The 20,620-nt window shown below is 37.6% G+C and overlaps 1 protein-coding gene across 3 annotated transcripts in view; it reads right to left on the reverse strand.

Annotated features, from left to right (window-relative positions):
* The window catches only part of LOC125256809 (kazrin-like), a 182,637-nt gene that overhangs the window by 95,590 nt on the left and 66,427 nt on the right, over positions 1–20,620 (reverse strand). For all 3 annotated transcript variants that reach the window (XR_007182188.1, XM_048173031.1, XM_048173032.1), the window contains exon 4: positions 226–430. Coding sequence is in view for 2 of the 3 variants with exons in the window: in XM_048173031.1 (XP_048028988.1) it covers positions 226–430 (205 nt within the window). In the remaining variant the exon portion in view is untranslated. The remainder of the gene's footprint in view (positions 1–225; positions 431–20,620) is intronic.

Here is a 20,620-nt window from a genome sequence, read left to right on the forward strand (position 1 = left end):
CTGCCTGATATGTCACAGCTGCATTGGAAAGCCATCCCACCGGCTACCCGGGAAACGGGACGAGGCAGTGAAGAACGGGATCAGCTGCCCCCGTCCTCCCCTCTTTACTTTCTTCTCTCAACAAAAGCTCATTCCCACCCACAAACCCTTAAAAATGAACTATTCTCAACAGTAACAAGTTGAACTGCAGCTCACAGACCGAGCAAAACTTGACACACGTCTTACCGTGGAGGTGGTGATGGTGGTGATGGTGGTTCTGCTGGTTGTTCTCCAGGCCGACAGGGTTGCACGCCCCCAACTCGGCCAGTCTGCGGCTGGTCGCGGAGAGCTCAGAGCGCAGGTTGGTCACCTCCTGGCTGGCTGACTGAATGGCCCCATCGATCCGCTGAGCCAGCTGCTTGTTGTCCTCCATCATTTTCAGGATTTTGCCCTGAGAAGCAAATCCACACAGAGGTGCATGGTGTCAAGGGCTCAGTCAGGGGGTAGAACAAGCCGTGGGTCCCCTGTCCCCCTTTATCTCTCCACGGCTGCCACAGTTTAGACCACACATACAAAACACGCGCTGGAGAAGAGGGAAAAAAAAATCCCAAGTCAGACTCCCCTCCTCCTTATCCCAGCAGAAAAGACCTAATCACTACCTGTCCTCTGTTAGTGTGTGAAAGAGAGCTGAGCGTGCGGTAGATGGAGAGAGAGAGAGCATGTGAAAGAACGCAACGGACAGACGAAACAGCAGGTAGAGGATTGAGAGAGTTCCCGCTGAAAAACCGCGCTCCCAGCAGCTGCTTCCAGAGAGAACACAGTGCATTGAGAGATGACATGCTCTCTTTTAAACGGAGCGTACCATGTGAGCTAGATTTCTGGGGGAGAGAGGGAGGGAGCTAAAGTGCGTTGTTTCTGAAACTCTCTAAACTGCAGGCTTCGCCTTGGAGAGCTTCCCTGTTTGGATTGGTTTGTAACAAGTAAGTAGCTGTTCTTATGCGGCTGAGGTGGAAACGAGACAAGACTTTTTTGCACTTCCTTGATCCCTTGACAAACACTTGTCAAGCTGGATACATCTATTCTCTCAGACAAACACACTCCCACCCCTTTCCCTTTCTCTTCATTACATATTCATTCTTTTGTCCCTGGGAAACGCTCCCCCACTCTTGAGGCTGCAGATGGGGGTGGGTCGACTCAACTCAGGGGGAGAGGAACCAGGCAGGCCTCTTTGCTGGACACGAGGGACGGCTATTAGTCCGGCCCCCTGCACACAGGAAATGAAGAGAATTACACTGAAAGCAATCAATCTCCTCGCAGGGTCAAAAGTTTGGGGCTGATTTTGAAAAGCCTTCTGGTCTTCAGAAGCAGACCCAAAACGGTTTACCCTTTCCCAGAAGTCTTACACAACTGAAAAGTCTGTACTTTAAGTATAGGAATCAAAGAAGCTCCTATGATGTTCAATGAGACGTTGGCCTATGTTATATTTGAATGGACCTTGAAATCATCTGTAACCTTAACCGACCCATCATCTATCCTAAATATTTAGCCTTTTGACCAGGTGTTGGGGGAGCCATAAAATCTGCTTATACTTTTTTAAAATATATATATGTGTGCAGCACACTGTGCAAAAGTCTTAGGCCACCATTAGATTTTGTCTTAGCAATAGTATAATGACCATATATAATTATTTATCAGTCTCTTTATTAGAATATAACCAGAAAATACAGGAAATTTCTATGCAGTATTAAAATTTGGGGAAAAAATGGCTTAGGCTAAAGTGGCAAGTATTTAGTGACCTTCCATTACACTTGAGAAATAGCAGGAACCTGGCTCACTTAAACCTAAATAGCCACTTTTCCACTGTCAGGCCAGTGCAAGCCAGGGCTTTCAATGGGCCAGGCTAGGCTAATAGCCTTGGACCTGTAGCACCAAAATCACGCTGCAATTCCACCGTCGGGTCAGAAGCTCCACAGCGCTTCACTAAAATCCGCCCCGTAACGCCTCTCTGGAACAACAAAAACCATGATTTCACCGACAAATGGGGGTTTTTAATCAGAAAACTAATCTGAAAGAAATCACTGGAAACTTGCGATAATAGCGGCCATTTGTTGGCATTTTGTTGTTTACTTAAAGATTTAAAACCCAAGCATCGAAGTTTTACCACAGTTTTATGATAATATGTGATAAATTGATCATAATTAATTAATTTGTGTCAAGATTAAATATTAGTCACAGAAATAAAGTGGTATTTACCGTTATTTCACAAAAGAAAGAGGACACACATACTTATTCAGCTGAGTCTGTTTCTGTTTATTTGTGGTCACAGGACAGTATGTTTACATTACATATAGAAAGAATGATAATGTCTACAAATTTTCCACCAAAAATATGACCTGAAGAGCTTTAGCACTCTCTCCAGTGACAGTCCCAACAGTTATATTTTCAGTCAGAGAAACAGAGGAAACTCCCGAAAAACCGAAGTTGCTTTATTTTATGACATATGCAGAGCTAAATATGATTATCAGACAAATTCGAGAGGCGAGACGTACTGACAGATAAAATAAATACAAGATTGTGATAGCCTATATGATTTGTCTGATTTCTTCAAGTGGTCATATTTACCATGTTTACTATGGTAATAGTGTGCATAGTCTTTTGCATCGCATATAAATATTTCTGCCTAATACGGTGATCAGAATCCACATCGCATCACAAACAGAAGTTATTTCAAACAGTCGCTGCTATCTGAAAGTGAGTTTTGAGCTAAAATGATTTTAAAAGTCTTTAATGCTGATGTTAGCTGGTAACCTATATGCGCTGCCTTCTCCAGACTCAGATAAACTCCGTCTTTGTTTGTAACCACTCACTCAAGCCTGAGCTGGCCCGCTTTGGACCAAGCTATTCGACGGGTCAAAAGACCATGGCCGTTGGCCCCGAGGAAGCCCCGACGAGGTACGATCAAGCCCCGGAAGTGGAAGTGGAAATGCCAATGGCCCTGGCACGCACTAGCACGCTCGCCTTTGGCCCAACAGTGGAAACGTGGCTAATGAAATGGAAAAGGACTGGAAGGCCAACTTTCAAAATATGATGAGAAGTTTCTCAGAGTTTCTTCTTTGAGAAACTGGAAGAAGTCCAGGAGGACACACTAAATACTGATTTTTGCTGAAAGAAGCCATTTTGTTCTGATTTTTTTTTTTTTTTACATTCTGTGTACATATTTCCTGTATTTTCTGCTTGTTCTTAATAAAGAGGCTGAAAATAAGTTTAATAAGAAAATAAGAGGCTGGTCCAAAGTATTGACATTATATAAATTATTACATTACATCAAATGTATTTTGGCAGATGCTTATTATCCAAAGTTACTGACATTGCTTTCAAGGTCTACATCATATCAATTCATGCATTAACTAGGGTAAAATAACAATAAATAACAAAAAAAAAATGATTTAATTATATAAATAATTAATATATATAAAAGATTTATAGATTTGGCAGAGTCAACATTATATCAATTAATGCATTAACTGGATTAATGCAATATATATATATATATATATATATATATATATATATATATATATATATATATATATATATATATGCATTTGGCAGATGATATTATCCAAAGTGTATAAAAATATAATTTAAAAATAATTTATGCATTTTGCAGATGATTTTATTCAAAACCACTTACATTGCATTCAAGGTACACATTTTATCAATTCATGCATCCCTGGGAGGAAAATAAATAAATAAATAAAATGAAAATAGGAAAATATACAACTTCTGTCCAATAAAATAGCCTAATCGCCATTTTAAAAAAGGACAGACCTGTTGATATGTGCTCGTCAATCAAGCCATTTCATGCATGGGTCTTTCTTTTTAAACTGAACAGAGCTAGTCTTGGTGAATGCCTACCTATTAAAGGATTAGTCCACTTTTAAATAAACTTTTCCTGATAATTTACTCTCCCCCATGTCATCCAAGATGTTCATGTCTTTCTTTCGTCAGTCAAAAAGAAATGAAGGTTTTTGATGAAAACATTCCAGGATTATTCTCCTTATAGTGGACTTCAATGGCCTCCAAACGGTTGAAGGTCAAAATTACAGTTTCAGTGCAGCTTCAAAGGGCTTTAAACAATACCAGACGAGGAATAAGGGTCTTATCTAGCAAAACGATCAGTCATTTTTGAAAAAAATACAACTGTATATGTTTTATAAACACAAAATATCGCCTTGAATGTACCTCCGGTTTCCGCATTCTTCAAGGCAATATTTTGTGTTTATAAAGCATAAACAGTTGTATTTTTTTCGAAAATGACCGATCTTTTCGCTAGAAAAGTTTATTTAAAAGTGGACTAATCCTTTAAGCTTTAAAGCTTTACTTTGAGTGTATATTCACTAAATGAAGATGAAATATGCGTGCGGAGACAAACAGAAACTTAACTGAAGCGTGCACATAGTAAGTGAACTGGATTTACAGCCTATCATCTATTTTGAATTGAGGGTGGTAGAACACCGTTTCAGCCAAATTTAACCCCTACATATGACTATAATCAACACCAGATTTTAACGCCATTGGTCTTATATTCCACTAGAAGCAAACATTGGCTGAAAATGAGCAAAATCACTCAATCCCAACAGCAAATTGATGGGGTGTGTGAGTGAGAGAAGCAAATCTGAAGAACCATCACACCAAAAACACAGCGAACACCTATCATTTCAAGACTCTGCCTGAGACTCATTGGTATTCACAGGAAGCGATGCCAGAAATGAATGAGGCACAACATTGGAATCCATACTAAAAACAACCATTAAAATATGACAACAAACTAAGCTTTTACTGTCTGTGGGTTTTCATTTGCATCCGTCTTACTCGTAATTGAAAGATGGCTCAAATGTAATGCTATAAAACAACAGAAGTCACAAAGTTTTTTAGTAGGTTTCAGACTGATTGATTTCCATCAGAAATGAACTGGAAAGAACGCCACATCTGCTTTGCTAACACCATTCATGCTGAGATTCAGGCTGCAGCTGAAAAAGGCACTGAGGCAGAGCTTTGTTTTCAAATCCCAGCCCCGAAACCACTATAGTCACACAAAATAAAAGAGCAAGAGAGTTAGAAAGAGAACGAGAAGGAGTGGTGGAGAAAGAAAGAAAAAGGAACACGTATAGGAAAATCTAGTCCAGTGCGTTTCATATTCTGTGGCTTTTCCATTCTGCAGAAGACAGAGAAAAGATCTCAGTCGTATTAAAAGTCACCCGCATTGACTGCAACACACCAGGCCTCACAAAGGACCCGGACCGAACAATGCTGAATGTCAGTGGGAAAAGGACAAAGGGCAGGAACTGGACAGCTAACAGTTGTTCCATGGCTTTTACAACAAGGCCTTTCCCCAGGCTCTGCTGTTCTCACCTGCCTTTTGCCAAGAATATGCTCAAGCTGCTTACCAAGCAGAGGGAAGCCAAGGGTGCTTTCATGCTTCCTTAAAATACATTAAGAAAACCCTCAGAACTGGGAGGTTTGATTCATGAATAGGCTACACACTTTAGCGTCAGGCTTTTTATGATGTCATTAACATAAGTGGAAATTACACTGGCTAATAATAACAAGTAGCATGACATCATAAAAGAATTCTGATTGGCAAGAACAGAGTCACAAGCACTTCACTAGCAACTACACTAAGGTGTGACAAAGAAAAAGAAAAAAAATTATATAATATAGTGTTCAAAAGTTTGGGGTCAGTAAGATTTTTTTAAAATAAATTAATATGGTAACACTTTAGTTTAGGGTCCAGTTCTCACTAAAACACTTCAGTAGTTGCTTATTAGCTTGCATATTACTAGGATATTGGCTGTTTATTAGTACTTATAAAGCACATATTAAAGGGTTAGTTCACCCAAAAATGAAAATTATGTCATTTTATAATGAGGAAATTATGTCATTGATTATGAGGGTGTCCCCGCAAGACCTTCATTCATCTTTGGAACACAAATTGAGATATTTTTGATGAAATCCGATGGCTCAGTGAGGCCTCTATTGCCAGCAATGTCACTGAACCTCTCAAGATCCAGAAAGGTATTAAAAACATATTTAAAACAGTTCATGTGAGTTCAGTGGTTCTACCTTAATATAATGAAGTGACGAGAATACTTTTTGTGCACCAAAAAAACTAAATAATGACATTTTTTTAACAATATCTAGTGACGACCGATTTCACGACATGAGGGTGAGTAATAAATTACATTATTTTCATTTTTGGAAGAACTAACCCGTTAGGCCATCCTTAAAAATATTTTGGTTTGCAGTAACAGTAAAAAAAAAAAAAAAAAAAAAGGGTCAATAGGAAGGTCTATATTTTTTTTTTTTCAAGTTTCAATGTAAAAAAAAAAATACAATTTTGGTGATGGTGATTACGTAGGTATGAATTTAAACAAATTTAAACAAGACTATGCGCGCTATTACCATAGTAAACATGGTAAATACAATGGCTTTGAGAAATCAGACAAATATATGTAGGCTATCACAATCATGTAATTATTTTATCTGTCAGCACGTCTCGTCTCTCAATGGGTTGAGACGAAGCGAACGCACCGGCCATAGTGTGACATCCGTTAACCAATAGTGTAAACATAGATGACGTCACGGATTTTTATTTAAAAGAAAGAACGTAGCCTTCGTTTGTATGTAGGCCTAGGCTATTTATATATTTACAATACCAAAGTCCCTTTAAGACAAGTCATTTCACTCGGTGGCCATCTTTGAAACGCCTCTCGGGCATCCTGGGCATCATGCAGATCCTATCTCTTTGAATGGGGAAACATCAAATTCTCCAAAACTGTTCGCCAACCTTAAGATTAAATTTCATATTTGAAATCACCAATGAAATCTAACAACAACCGGCTCATAAATTTAGTTTCTAAACGCTCAAATCATGACAAAAAAACTATTTTTAAGGCTGAATCAAGCTAATGCACATGCGCAGACCTAAATGATCGTCTCTTCGGAGGCGCGCATCTGACTGTTTCTATAGAAACCGGTGATTCTAACGGCCGCTGAAGTGACGCGATGACTTTACCAGTCGGCGATTGGCTCATTTAGAAGGCGGGACTTATTCCGCCATATTGCGCGTTACACTTTCTCCCATTCAAAACAATACGAGTGACACGTCTTGTGTTATTCTATAGTCTTTGACAATACTTACTAAAATATAATTCATATTATTTTATTGCTTTTGTATTAGTTGTTTAAAGAGTAAAAAAAAAAAAAAATTGGTTGGTCTTAACGCAAATTTACAACCGGCAAGTCGGTCGGACTTAAAGCAAAAAAAAATAAAAATTTGAGTCGGTCCTAAATTGACAGGGTCGGTCGGGTTACGGCAAACAAGAATATTTTTAAGGATGGCCTTAATGCCTTATTCTGCATGACCATATTCTGCATCCCTTAATCCTACTGAATTCCTAAACTTAACAACTACCTTACTAACTATTAATAAGCAGTAATTAGGAGTTTATTGAGGCAAGTCATAGTTAAAAGTTAGTTAATAGTGAGAGTTGGGCCATAATCTATGACAATAACAATACAAAAGATTTCTGATTTAATTCTTTTGAACTTTCTTTTCATCCAAGAATCATGAAAAAAAAATCATGGTTTCCAACAAAATATTAAGCAGCACAACTGTTTTCAACATTGATAATAATCTTGAGCACCAAATCAACATATTTGTCATCACAGGAATAAATTACATTGTTTACTTTTACTAGTTTGTACTATATTTTTGATTAAATAAATGCAGCCTTTGTGCGCACAAGATACTTGGCGAGCATAAGATGTCACAAATATTAAAATAAGTCTTACTGACTCAAACACTTGAATGGTTGTATCCTGGCTCAAAAACAAAAATATAGATGAAAACTAAAACTAAAATATAAGTAAAATGTTTGTAAAATTTAAAATTCTCATTAAAACATCTGCCTTCATTCATTAAACACATAAATGTCACTAGTTAGCCATAAAACTATAGACAGCTCTGAACATGAAATGACAGAATGAAAGAGACCAGTGTAAAAGTCTCAGCAGGAGCTACAGCTTAAACTGACATTACAGCACATTTCTATGAGATCGGACACCTGGAGGAATTGACACCCATTAGTATCATAAAGGAGAGATCGTTCACGGGAAGGTCCACATGGTCATTAGTGCAGTTCAACTGGACCCAGGCTGTCAGGATGAACGCTAATTGTGAGCGCTATAATCTACAAAACTGGAAATTGGATAAGTTCACAGAACTAGGGCTATATGTGCTTTTTAAAGATGTAGAAGTAGGTCACATACTTTCCACATTATCACTTGTTTTCCCTATACTCCTTTTATCCCTTAATACTTAATACTAGAAATGTCATTAGGCAAATGTGTACAAACTCAGTGCTAATTAAATTCACAATTCAAAGACAACAAATGCCGTTCCTTTTTATAGAGTCCCATCTGGATTTGAGAAGTAAACAGTAATAAATGAATTAAGTTCTTTCCCCATCATTTATTGCTAAATGTGAGTTTGGCTACAGGATTGTTTTGTGTATAGGGCGTTCATGCTCATCTGAACACAGAACAGAATTAAACCATTTTAAACGTCAAATGAGGCATTTACTAAATAAATTCACATTAACTCAAATGTGTTATTTAAATAATATATAATTATCATCTAAAAAAAAATGTTAACATTGGCAGCCCTAAAAACACTAAAAAGGTTTTTAAAAAAGCTCAACTAAAAAACACAAAAACCTAAACTGTCACAGAGTGAAAGCTAAATTGAAATGACAAACTAACCCTGACTAATTAAAAAACTATAATAGCCTGGCATCAGGTGATTATTCATTGCTGGCACATCCACTGACAGGACCCAGCCGCATTTCCTCTCATAGGGCGTCTGCTTCTCAACTGAAAAACTTTCCAAATAGTTGTTATTCGCTTGTTCATTTGGTTGCAGCTGTAAATAGCATGTGATTAAGCAAGTGCACTTAAAACAAGGTATTGATAAACGGCCACGGTGAGAGGCTGGTCTGGTTAATTGAATATCGACTCATGCCAGGTAAACTGGAATATTTGCTGTTTTGCTCTCCAAGAGAACAAGAGAGTTTGTTGAGCACAGCCAACTTTTTATAAGGCCCTTATCAGGGAGCTGTGTGAAAATCCTTCGGCTGCCAACTCAGTTTCCTCACATGTGTCAATGTGTATATGTGAGGGGGCGTGAGAGGGCTGAGTACAGAGAGATCATGGGCATGTGTGAGGTCAAGGGCTCTTCCCACAGACTCTTACAACACTGAATCCATGCACTAGCAGGGTGTCCAAAACCACAGGAAAGAGCAATATCATTTCCTGTGTAGGACTTGAGCTTGTTGATGCAGAACAGGCTGAGCTCATGTACTTTTTTCACTCTTTCCTACAGGGTGGATGTCCAGATGATGAGGATTTGTTGGTTTTGGGAGATATAGGAAATGATATGAATGAACTATATCAATGACCATTTAAGAACTGATAAGATATACTGAAGGGTAGTTGACATGGAAGCTTTTTTTCCACCAGCATCATGACTTTCCTTTTTATTTTCACCATTTTTAAGCCGCATCTGTCTTCTCCAGTTAATTTTAAATGGTTCCGCAGTGTGATATTTTTCGAAAGAACAAATAATCATAAAATATTTAGCAAAATGCAGTTTAAAACAGTTTGATCGAGCACAGCCCAAAAGTATTTCTTTTTTCTTTTTCTTTTTTTTAAGATTTATTTTTGGCGATTTTTGCCTTTATTATGATAGGATTGTATAGAGTGGACAGGAAGCTAGGTTGGAGAGAGAGAGAGAGGGGATGGGATTGGGAAAGGTCCAGAAGCCGGTACTCGAAATTGGGTTGCCCGAAGCGCAACGGCACTATATGTCGACGCGCTGCCCACGAGGCTATCGGCACAGACTTCCCAAAAGTATTTCATGTCAACGGTCATGATATTATACACTACCATTTAAAAGTTTGGGGTCAGTAAAACATTTTTTTTTAAGTCAGCATGAAACGGAAGTTGCAATAGTCTTTTATTTCCTATTGTGATGTATATCCAAGTGAAATGGCTTCTAAAATGAAAAAATATATATATATATATATATATATATATATATATATATATATATATATATATATATATATTTCTATCAATGTTGAAAACAGTTACAGTGGCAAGAAAAAGAACCACTTGCAGAATCTGTGAAAATGTGAATAATTTTAATAAAATAAGAGAGATCATACAAAATGCATGTTATTTTTTATTTAGTACTGTCCTGAGTAAGATATTTTACATAAAAGATGTTTGCATTTAGTTCACAAGACAAAAAAAATAGCTGAATTTATTAAAATGGCCCCATTCAAAAGTATGTGAAACATTGATTCTCAATACTGTGTGTGGTTACCGGGATGATCTACGACTGTTTTTTTGTTTTGTGATGGTTGTTCTTGAGTCCCTTGTTTGTCCTGAGCAGTTAAACTGAGCTCTGTTCTTCAGAAAAATCCTCCAGGTCTTGTAGAAATTTCAGTTTTCAAGCATTTTTTGCATATTTGAACCCTTTCCAGCAGTGACTGAATTATTTTGAGATCCGACTTTTCAAAATGAGGACGGTTGAGGGACTCAAACACAACTATTAAAAAAGGTTCAAACACGGCTTCAGGAAACACGATGCATTAAGAGCCGGGGGGTGAAAACTTTCGAATTCAAATATCAAGGTAAATTGTACTTAATTTTTTTTTCCCAGGAAACATACAAGTATCTTCTGTTGCTTCCGAAGGGCAGTACTAATTGAAAAAAAATGATATTTAATCAAAATAAGAAAAATTGTGACGACATCATCCTGTTCAAAAGTTTTCACCCCCTAACTCTTAATGCATCGTGTTTCCTTCTAGAGCATCACTGAATGTTTGAACCTTTTTTAATAGTTAAGTTTGAGTCCCTCAGCTGTCCTCAGTGTGAAAAGACAGATCTCAAAATCATACAGTCACTGCTGGAAAGGGTTCAAATATGCAAAAATGCTTGAAAACTGAAGAATCTGCAGGACCTGGAGGATTTTTCTGAAGAAAAGAGCTCAGTTTAACTGCTCAGGACAAACAAGAACAACCATCACAAAACAAAAAAACAGTCATGGATCATCCAGGTAACCACACACAGTATTGAGAATCAATGGTTCACATACTTATGAATGGGGTTATTTTAATAAATTCAACTATTTTTTTGTCTTGTGAACTAAATGTAAACATCTTTTATGTAAAATATCTTACTCAGGACAGTACTAAATAAAAAATAATATACATTTTCTATGATCCCTCTTATTTTATTAAAATCATTCACATTTTCACAGATTCTGCGGTGGTTCACATACTTTTTCTTGCCACTGTATAGTAATTATTTTGTGAAATCCGCGATACGTTTTTTTAATTATTATTATTATTATTCTTTGATTAACAGAAAACTCAAAAGAACAGCATTTATTTTAAATAGAAATCCTTTTTAAGTCTTTACTCTCACTTTTGGTCAATTTAATCCATCCTTGCTGATCTTACTGACCCCAAACTTTTGAACTGTAGTGCATCTACTGTATATGGAATCCAATTTAAACCAATCCAATTTATTAAAAAGACAATTGTGGCTTTATATATCCAAACTGATATTTCACAACTGCAAATTTTGTCTATGTGAGATGTATGTGAGACATAAATGTTTATGTGAGAGAAGTCAGCTCTTTATATATCTATGAAGTCTTATCTATAAGAATTACTTATCTACTGTATAGGTAAGTCTCATCTACAGATATTTCACAATTAGTCTGCTTGTGCTTTCAAAAGTTTCTGGCAATTAGTTAATAAAGTCTCTAGAAAGTTTCTGAAATTGCAAGCTGTGCAGTCAATCACTCATATAAGAATGGCAGTAACTTAAACTGTAATTATAGAGAGACACATTCCCTACTCATGCAGAAGAAACACCGTGTTCTCTGCTCAGCTCATTTAGTAAAATGAACAGAAACCCCCAAATTAAGAAAAGGTAAGTGCATTGTGTGAGAGTGTGTAAATGTCATAACTGGGTAGCTGCGAGTATATATTTCTGTGTGTGCGAACAGGAGCACATTTGTGTGTGTGTGTTTGTGTGTGACTGGCAGAACGCTGCGGTTAGCCTTTGGTTTGGTGTCTGTGAGGGACAGAGGGGCATTGACGCAGAGCAGCGCTGGGGGCGGCAGACGGAAGCTGGTCCCTCATTCTTCATCTCTTATTGGACTGAATGAATGCGCTGACTCCTAAAATAACAAATATAGAACAATGGCAGAGCCCGAGGGCCTGGCACAGCCCTGTTGCAGCCCCCTCTCTTGCCACTTATCAGTCAAACTAGTTACTACATTCATCACTATTAACAGGCAGCAACAGGGCAAGATTTGGTCTCCGAAGAGCTCCTGTGAAAGCTACAAAGATGTGTAAATTATAAAAGAACAATGTTAGAGAGTTAAGGTGCAAATAATTAGGCCCAGAACCCAGTCAAGCGTACACCTCCCAGCACACCACGTGCAAAGCCTCACAGGGAAAGAAACATGCTGTTTCTCATTAAAACGCTGCTGCTCTGCTGCTGGTATAACTGTTAACACTCCACATCACCATGGAAATAAACAAGTTCATCTCCCAGGCAACAAAAAGAGAAAACATATTAACTTGTATAATAAATTGAATTGGAGAACATTTAAAAATGATCCTTGCACTACAATTGATTGTAGGCTATATTGATTTTTTGGTTTAACCTATAGTGTAGTCGTTCACCAGCATAACCAGTTCATGAAACTGGCATGGTATAGCAATGTCTTGCTAGTTAAGATAGTTAAGAGACCTGGCAAAAATAATCTTAAACGGCAATACACACAAACTGGGAAACACTAGATTAGTGGTCTGAATGTACAAGTACAAAAAGTCCTTCACTATCGTGTGTGTGTGTGTGTATATATATATATATATATATATATATATATATATATATATATTACATATATATAGTATAAAATGCATATAGGTGTATATATGTGCATTATTTAGCAAGGATTCATTAGATTGATCAAAAGTAAGAGAAAAGACATTTATAATGTTACAAAGCATTTCTATTTCAAATTAATGCTGTTCTTTTGAACTTTCTATTAATCAGAGAGACCTGGAAAACAATGTACCATTATTTTCACAAAATTATTAAAGGGATAGTTCACCTAAAAATTAAATTTCTGTCATAATTTACTCACCCTCATGTCGTTCCAAACCTGTAACACTTTTGTTCATCTTTGGAACACAAATTAAGATATTTTTTGATGAAATCTGAGAGTTTTCTGTCCCTTCATAGACTGCCTTTGCAACTAAACTTTTGACGCTTCAAAAAGTTTATAAAGAGATTGTAAAACTAATCCATATGAATTGAGTGGTTTAGTCCAAATTTTTTATATGATGAACAGATTGAATTTAGGCTTATATTCACAAGTCTACACACATTTCTGCTATATTTATTGGTGTATTCTCTTGTGCCGTGCAGGTATTTAAATACCCCTTTCCATGACAATGCATTCTTGTAATCAAAATTATCTCAGATAACCAATAACTAAACAGGACTGAACTGCGGTTGATCGTTTAGCTCAACGTGAGTGATTCTTGGCCAGAATGAGCAGCGAGGTAGACGCATAATATGCGAGGATTAAAAAGGCTGGCTAGGCGATAATACGGTAGGGGCACAACATACCAGCAACCAAAACACAACATATGCTGGTGATCAGTTCTGCTGATCTTTTCAGCAGGGAGCTGATCCATATCACAAGCAAACAACATCACAAACCCATTGACGCATCAAATGTAGCCCCCAGGTCCTAGCAAGGCAACTTCAGCTCAAACACAGATAAACCCAGCGTAAATGAAGCCAGGCAATGTTGACTTAGATAAGAGCTGGGAGTCTGACAGCAAGATAACAATCCATACCTCCCAAAGCTCAACCAATAGAACCATCCGCTCCAACGTTCAACTCCAGTGCTACTTCCTACTTCCACCAGCGTTCTAGATAGCGGCCTAATACCCTCAGACAGCAGCGTGACTGCTCCATCCCCTGATAACACGCTCCAAGTCGCGGTGCAGAGACGTTGAGGGCTCTGATGGGGATTATGATTAGACTTGGCTGGGAGATTTGAAAAAGGAGCGACAAGAAAGACATTTTTTTTTTTCTCCCTTGAACCTGTTGGCGAGCTTGATTTTGAAGGGGCCAAACCGTTAAATCAAGAGCGAATCCATGTCAAAATGCTGAAACGTTTGAAATGTAGGCAGGAATTTTAAGACAGAGTACACAAGCTTAAATTCATGGCACACCACTTAAATATAATCAGACGATGGCCAGGCTCTAGCCAGAGATGAGATGCAGGTGACCGGTACAGTATAATGACGAGATGATGGCTAGGGAGATTTAAAAACCACGGACTCGATGGCATTATTCTCTCACTGTCAGGTCTAAGGAAGAGTAGATGGCTATTACTGCCACTGCTGCGAGTAATTGCCCTTTTCTGACAGACACAGTTAGACTAGCAGGTCTTGAAGCTCTTATTTGGTTTGTTCTTAACACATGAAAAGTTTTTTAAACAAAGAGTAAAAGGATTGAAAAGGATGGGCTTTCAAAACTTTTAATACTGCTGCTTGCGGGCAGTGCGAGCATGAATAAAACTCATTTATGGTTCAAAATCTGTTTGATTTTTTGTTTGGCCTGTGGCCACTGCGACATTCAAAAATTTGAATAATGTGATTTTGATTATGAAGCGATGAGATTGTTTTGCAAGTGGCGGCAGCGAACAGGGCATGAATGGAGTGTGCGCGTTCAAGGGGGTTTGTGGGTAATGATTTAGAGAAATGAGAACGCTCATGTCCCCCATTGCAATGACGATCTAATCATTACCTCTGTAAAGTATTGCTTTTCTGATTTAGTCATGTGAATAAATAGCCCCATTACTGCTCACTTGTGCTCACAGCAAACGACGCATTCAAAAAGATCAATGAGTTGAAGGGGCTAGGGTGCGTGACATGTGACTATTGCGAGCACTGCATTACAGAGTTCATAAGGGAGGAAAATTGAGTTGATACAGTTAAACTAGATTTGCATTTCCTGGAGGAAATGCCAGTGTTTGCAGGGTAGCAAAGAATTCTGTTATAGTTTTAGGTAAGCTGAGGCATGAGGCTTTGGTTCTGTGTAAATGAAATGCTGCATTACATTTCATTTCCATGACAGTCAGTGGACGTCTTGTTTTTGGTCGGGTGAGTAAGTTTTGGATGGATGCATGGATGGATGGATGACAAACGGATATAATACATCAGGTTGAGTGCTATTCAGAACTGACTGCTGACAATGTATTTCAAATTCCAATTCCATTCCTGAATTTGAATTGAGGTGCTGAATAGAGGCAACAGGGTGGAGAGTTACAATTATAAATTGAATACAAGTATAATTCAAGTGAAAATAGAGAAATCCCAATGCAATACAAAAAAGCCTTATAATTGTGATGGATGGATGGATGGATGGATGGATGGATGGATGGATGGATGGATGGATGGATGGATGGATGGATGGATGGATGGATGGATGGATGGATGGATGGATGGATGGATGGATGGATGGATGGATGGATGGATGGATGGATGGATGGATGGATGGATGGATGGATGGATGGATGGATGGATGGATGGATGGATGGAAAACAGATATAAAACTATTTGAGAACAAACACATCCCTAACAGGAATATATTAGGAATATCAATATTGTGCTGCCTTGTAACCACTGTAAAACACTGTTCACTATTCCCATAATATTGTTCTTTATATTGACTGTAAAGACGGCTTTTATATGCTTGGTAGCACTTAAAAACTCCCTGCAGTTTTTGCACTAGGAGCACAATGAGGTAATTCATGTGTACCTGAAAAAGGCTGCAATGCAGCTAAAGCTAATGTGGACCTGCAGCTGTGAGTGAAACTGGGGGAGTAGCCCAGTGCTGCAGCCTTGATTCTTTTTGCTGTATTCTCTCCTCTTCAACATCACATTCCTTCTCTCTACCCTGCCCCCTACTGGCCTTCTGCTCTCATTATACCCTCACCCTCGAGGGAGGACACGTTGTCATAACTCCAAATTCTCTGTGTGGATTAGGATTGTGTTTTGGTCTCTTTGTTGTGGCTCCCTCCCACCAATCACTGGCTCGCAGCCCCACGGACGCTGCCGTTTAACACTGACAGTAACTGATGTGTGGCACATGGCGGTGCGAGGCGTGGAGGGGGAATGCGACGGTGTTGACACAGACGGTGCATGTCAGCGCTGCCCCCTTAGCACCGCCTGTGATGTCTAATTGATTTCTTCACTCTTTGAGCGGATGCAATTACAGCCCTCGCTCAAAGAGACCGGCTCAGTGTGCTCTAACACAGAGGCGAAGGAGAGGTCGGCTGAAGGCTTTATTACTTACATAATACTGCAAGGCATGTCTAAAGAAACGCCGCCTGGTGAAGTCAGTGGTCACTGGAATGTCTAGTGACTCGTGAAATCATGCTGGATGAAATTCAAGAAGTAACTGAGCCTCAAAAGAAGAAAAAATGCCTGTGAACAAACTTTTCCATTCAGACACTTTGAATGGCACTTGAGCAAGAATATTCATCTCATGGTGTCACTTCAACTGAAGTCTTTAAGTAAAGTGCATCAAGTTGTCTGACAGACCTTTTCTGGGATTCTTTGATTAAAAACAGCATTCATCTGAAATAGAAAGCTTTTGTAACATTATACAATTTTTTTCCCAAAGATTTGGGGTCAGTGAGATTTCTTTTAAATATTAATACTTTTATTCAGCAACGATTAAATTGATCAAAAGTAACAGTAAATACAATACAAATTGCTGTTCTTTTGAACATTCTATTCAATCCACAACTGTTTTCAACATTGATAATAATCAGAAAAATTCCTTGAGCACCAAATCAGCATATTAGAATGATTTCTAAAGGATCATGTGACACTGAAGACTGGAGTAATGATGCTGAAAATTCAGCTTGCCAACACAGAAATAAATGATATTTTAAAACATATTCAAATTGAAAACAGTTATTTTAAATTGTAATAATATTTCACAATATTACTTTTTTTTTTTTTTTTTGCAAATAAATGCAGCCTTGATGAGCATAAGAGACTTCTTTCAAAAACATTAAAATCTTGCCAATCCCAAACAGTAGTGTGTATATATATATATATATATATATATAATTATGAATTTTTATTGTTTTTCAAAGAAGTCTCTTATGCTCACCAAGGTTGAATTTATATGGTCAAAAATACAGTAAAAAGTAATATTGGAATATATTATTTTAAATAACTGTTTTCTATTTGAATAGGTTTTAAAAATTTCAGTGTCACATGATCTTTCAGAAATAATTCTAATATGTTGATTTGGTCCCCAAGAAACCTTTCTTATTATTATCGATTTCTTATATTATTATTATACATGGACATACCATCTTTAAAAAAACACAGATAAAACTATAACCAAGACTACAATAAATACAGGTTCACTTGCAACAAAGATGAATAGTTTGTGTCAATCAAAAAAAAAAAAGAAAAAGAAAAAAAAAATCTGACGATGTTTGTTGGTCGTGGTTTTGGAGAAAGGGCATGTGGTTGTGAGGATAGGGGTGGTCTAAATTAGGCGGGAGTTAGCCAAACAACCAAAATTGCTTACAACACCGTTAAAACCCTTCCCATTTCCTCTAGAAACATGAGGAATGAGGGAGTAACACTGCCAGCGGTCTTAGTCACCTTGCTCCCCTGTCTGCAGACTTTGTATGGCTCAGCATTCTAATCAGACCCTGAGGGCACCAAAAAAAAAAAAAAAAAATGCTGAGCAGCTCTGCAGGTCTAGGTTTTGCTTTCCTCACCCTAACTGAGAAATTAGCCACCTCTGAATTTCTGCTAACCTACAAATATAGCTGTCAATACGTATAAAAATGCACCAAGAAGTTCTACACTTACCCCTTTTTGTCCCATATTGACTCATTTATCAAAAGCAGTCTATGTAGAATATATCAACGTGAAGACCATTTATTGTTCTTGTCAGGGCCGGTCACTAATGATAAATGTCAATTGCTTTGTGTGTATCTCGCAGGATATTTGCGATGATCACTCTCCCTTCAGTTCTAGTTCATGTAAGACTGATTCAGCGCAGCCTCCCCATTCCCAGAAGTGATCAATCTTGGGGCCGCCAAAAATGTTAGTGCATTACATGATTTATAACAATTTAAGCCTTATTTATTGCATGATCAACTCAAATTCCAGAAACACCTTGCGAGGAGAGAGCAGTGGGAGGGCAAAATTACTGATATGTCATTTGTGACAGAAATATTCCCATAACATTTCATTTCTCAGCATTACTGTACATGTCACTCAGCCCTAGATGATTATGGGATCTAATTCACAGAGGCAGCAAGAACCAACATGAGATTATATGCCAAGTTTATGGAGCACAGTGATCCTGTAACTTGATGAATCAACTGACAAGACAAATGCACAGGATGTTCTATTACTTATGTTCCACTCAAATGTTGCCCTATAGATTAAAGATTTCATTTGCAATGCTCAAGACTGGCCTTTCTTTGAAAGTCAAGAATACCAAAAGGTAACTAGACTTCCTGAAAATGTCACAGCCTCTGAGGAACGTTCAGGAAATTTCGAGATCGGGGCTGTCATGCCGGTCACGGCGATAATGCAAATATCAAAACGTCTGATCATCATACCAGACTGGCTCTTGCATATTTTTCCAAACAAGTTTTGTAGATTTGAATTCTGGTGGAATGAAATTCACCAAACAAAGCAACCTGGAGACTTTCCACATTTACATTCATGGTGAGATACAGCCATAGGCTTTAATTAAAATAGGTCATTAATCACATCCTGTCGCTTCCACCAGCAAACGGGAATCCTGTACCAACGCATCCTCATTCTTTGGGCCCATTCAATGATTTCCCTCTCGGTTTGACAGCTGACAGACTCGGAGCAGAATGGAGAGGTGGTTGAATCAATAGGAGAAACTGTGTGTGAATTACAGTATCAAGCTTGTCGCTGTCAATCCAATATAATGACATAGAGCAGTCAGAGCAGCACACCTGTGGGGGTGGAGGTTGTGCTGACAATGATCTCATTATTTTATCTTTCTAGTTATGAAATCAACTGGAGGCTGTACATGTAGGTCTGAATTACAATCTGATGTTGTGCCAAAACATTTTAAAAAATCTTTTCTTTTCTCTTTCTATTTCTAGTTTAAAGGAGCAAAGCATCTGTCCTAATTCTTGATATAAATTGAGTGCAAATTTATCTTTTGTCCTCCCACTTGTCACTATGAATTCCTCCGGCTCAACTCCATTAGAAATAAATCTGCTCTGAATGCAAAATTTACACTAATAAATTAACAATGCAGCAAACGGCATGACTGAAAATCATGAAAAGGGATTACTGAAATCCTGACCCTAAAATTGAAAATCTAAAAGAAGAAAAAAACATTTTGTCAGTGAAATTATATAACTATGCATTATATTTTGCCAAATATATATAGGCTATGTTTTAAATGCTTTGTTCATTTAATATATATACATAATATATTATATATACAGTGCTCAGCATAAATGAGTACACCCCCTATGAAAAGTAACATTTTAAACAATATCTCAATGAACACAAAAACAATTTCCAAAATGCTGACAAGACTAAGTTTTATATAACATCTGTTTAACTTATAACATGAAGGTAAAGTTAATAATATAACTTAGAACAAAACTTTTACTCAAATTAGGGTGCTGCAAAAATGAGTACACCCTAATGAAAGTCTCTGGAGCAAAGCTAAGTTTTAGACTACAAAAGTCTAATTTAAAGGTGCCCTAGAACGCTTTTTCACAAGATGTAATATAAGTCTAAGGTGTCCCCTGAATGTGTCTGTGAAGTTTCAGCTCAAAATACCCCATAGATTTTTTTTATTAATTTTTTTAACTGCCTATTTTGGGGCATCATTAAATATGCGCCGATTCAGCGTGCTTCCCCTTTAAATGCTTGCGCTCGCCGCCCCATAGCTCGCGACTCTATAATACATTGCATAAACAAAGTTCACACAGCTAATATAACCCTCAAACTGGATCTTTACAAAATGTTTGTCATTCAGCATACCCGATTATGTAAGTATGGTATTTATTTGGATGTTTACATTTGATTCTGAATGAGTTTGATAGTAGCTAGGATGCAGCTACCGGAGCTAGTGTTAACGTTACACACTGTTGGAGGGATTTATAAAGAATGAAGCCGTGTTTATTAATTATACAGACTGCAAGTGTTTAATAATGAAAATAACGACATGACTCTGATCTCCGTGAATACAGTAAGAAACGATGGTAACTTTAACCACATTTAAAAGTACATTAGCAACATGCTAACGAAACATTTAGAAAGACAATTTTCAAATATCACTAAAAATATCATGTTATCATGGATCATGTCAGTTATTATTGCTCCATCTGCCATTTTTCGCTATTGTCCTTGCTTGCTTACCTGCATAA

The sequence above is a fragment of the Megalobrama amblycephala genome, linkage group LG21 (assembly GCF_018812025.1).
Source record: "Megalobrama amblycephala isolate DHTTF-2021 linkage group LG21, ASM1881202v1, whole genome shotgun sequence".
Lineage (NCBI taxonomy): Eukaryota > Metazoa > Chordata > Actinopteri > Cypriniformes > Xenocyprididae > Megalobrama > Megalobrama amblycephala.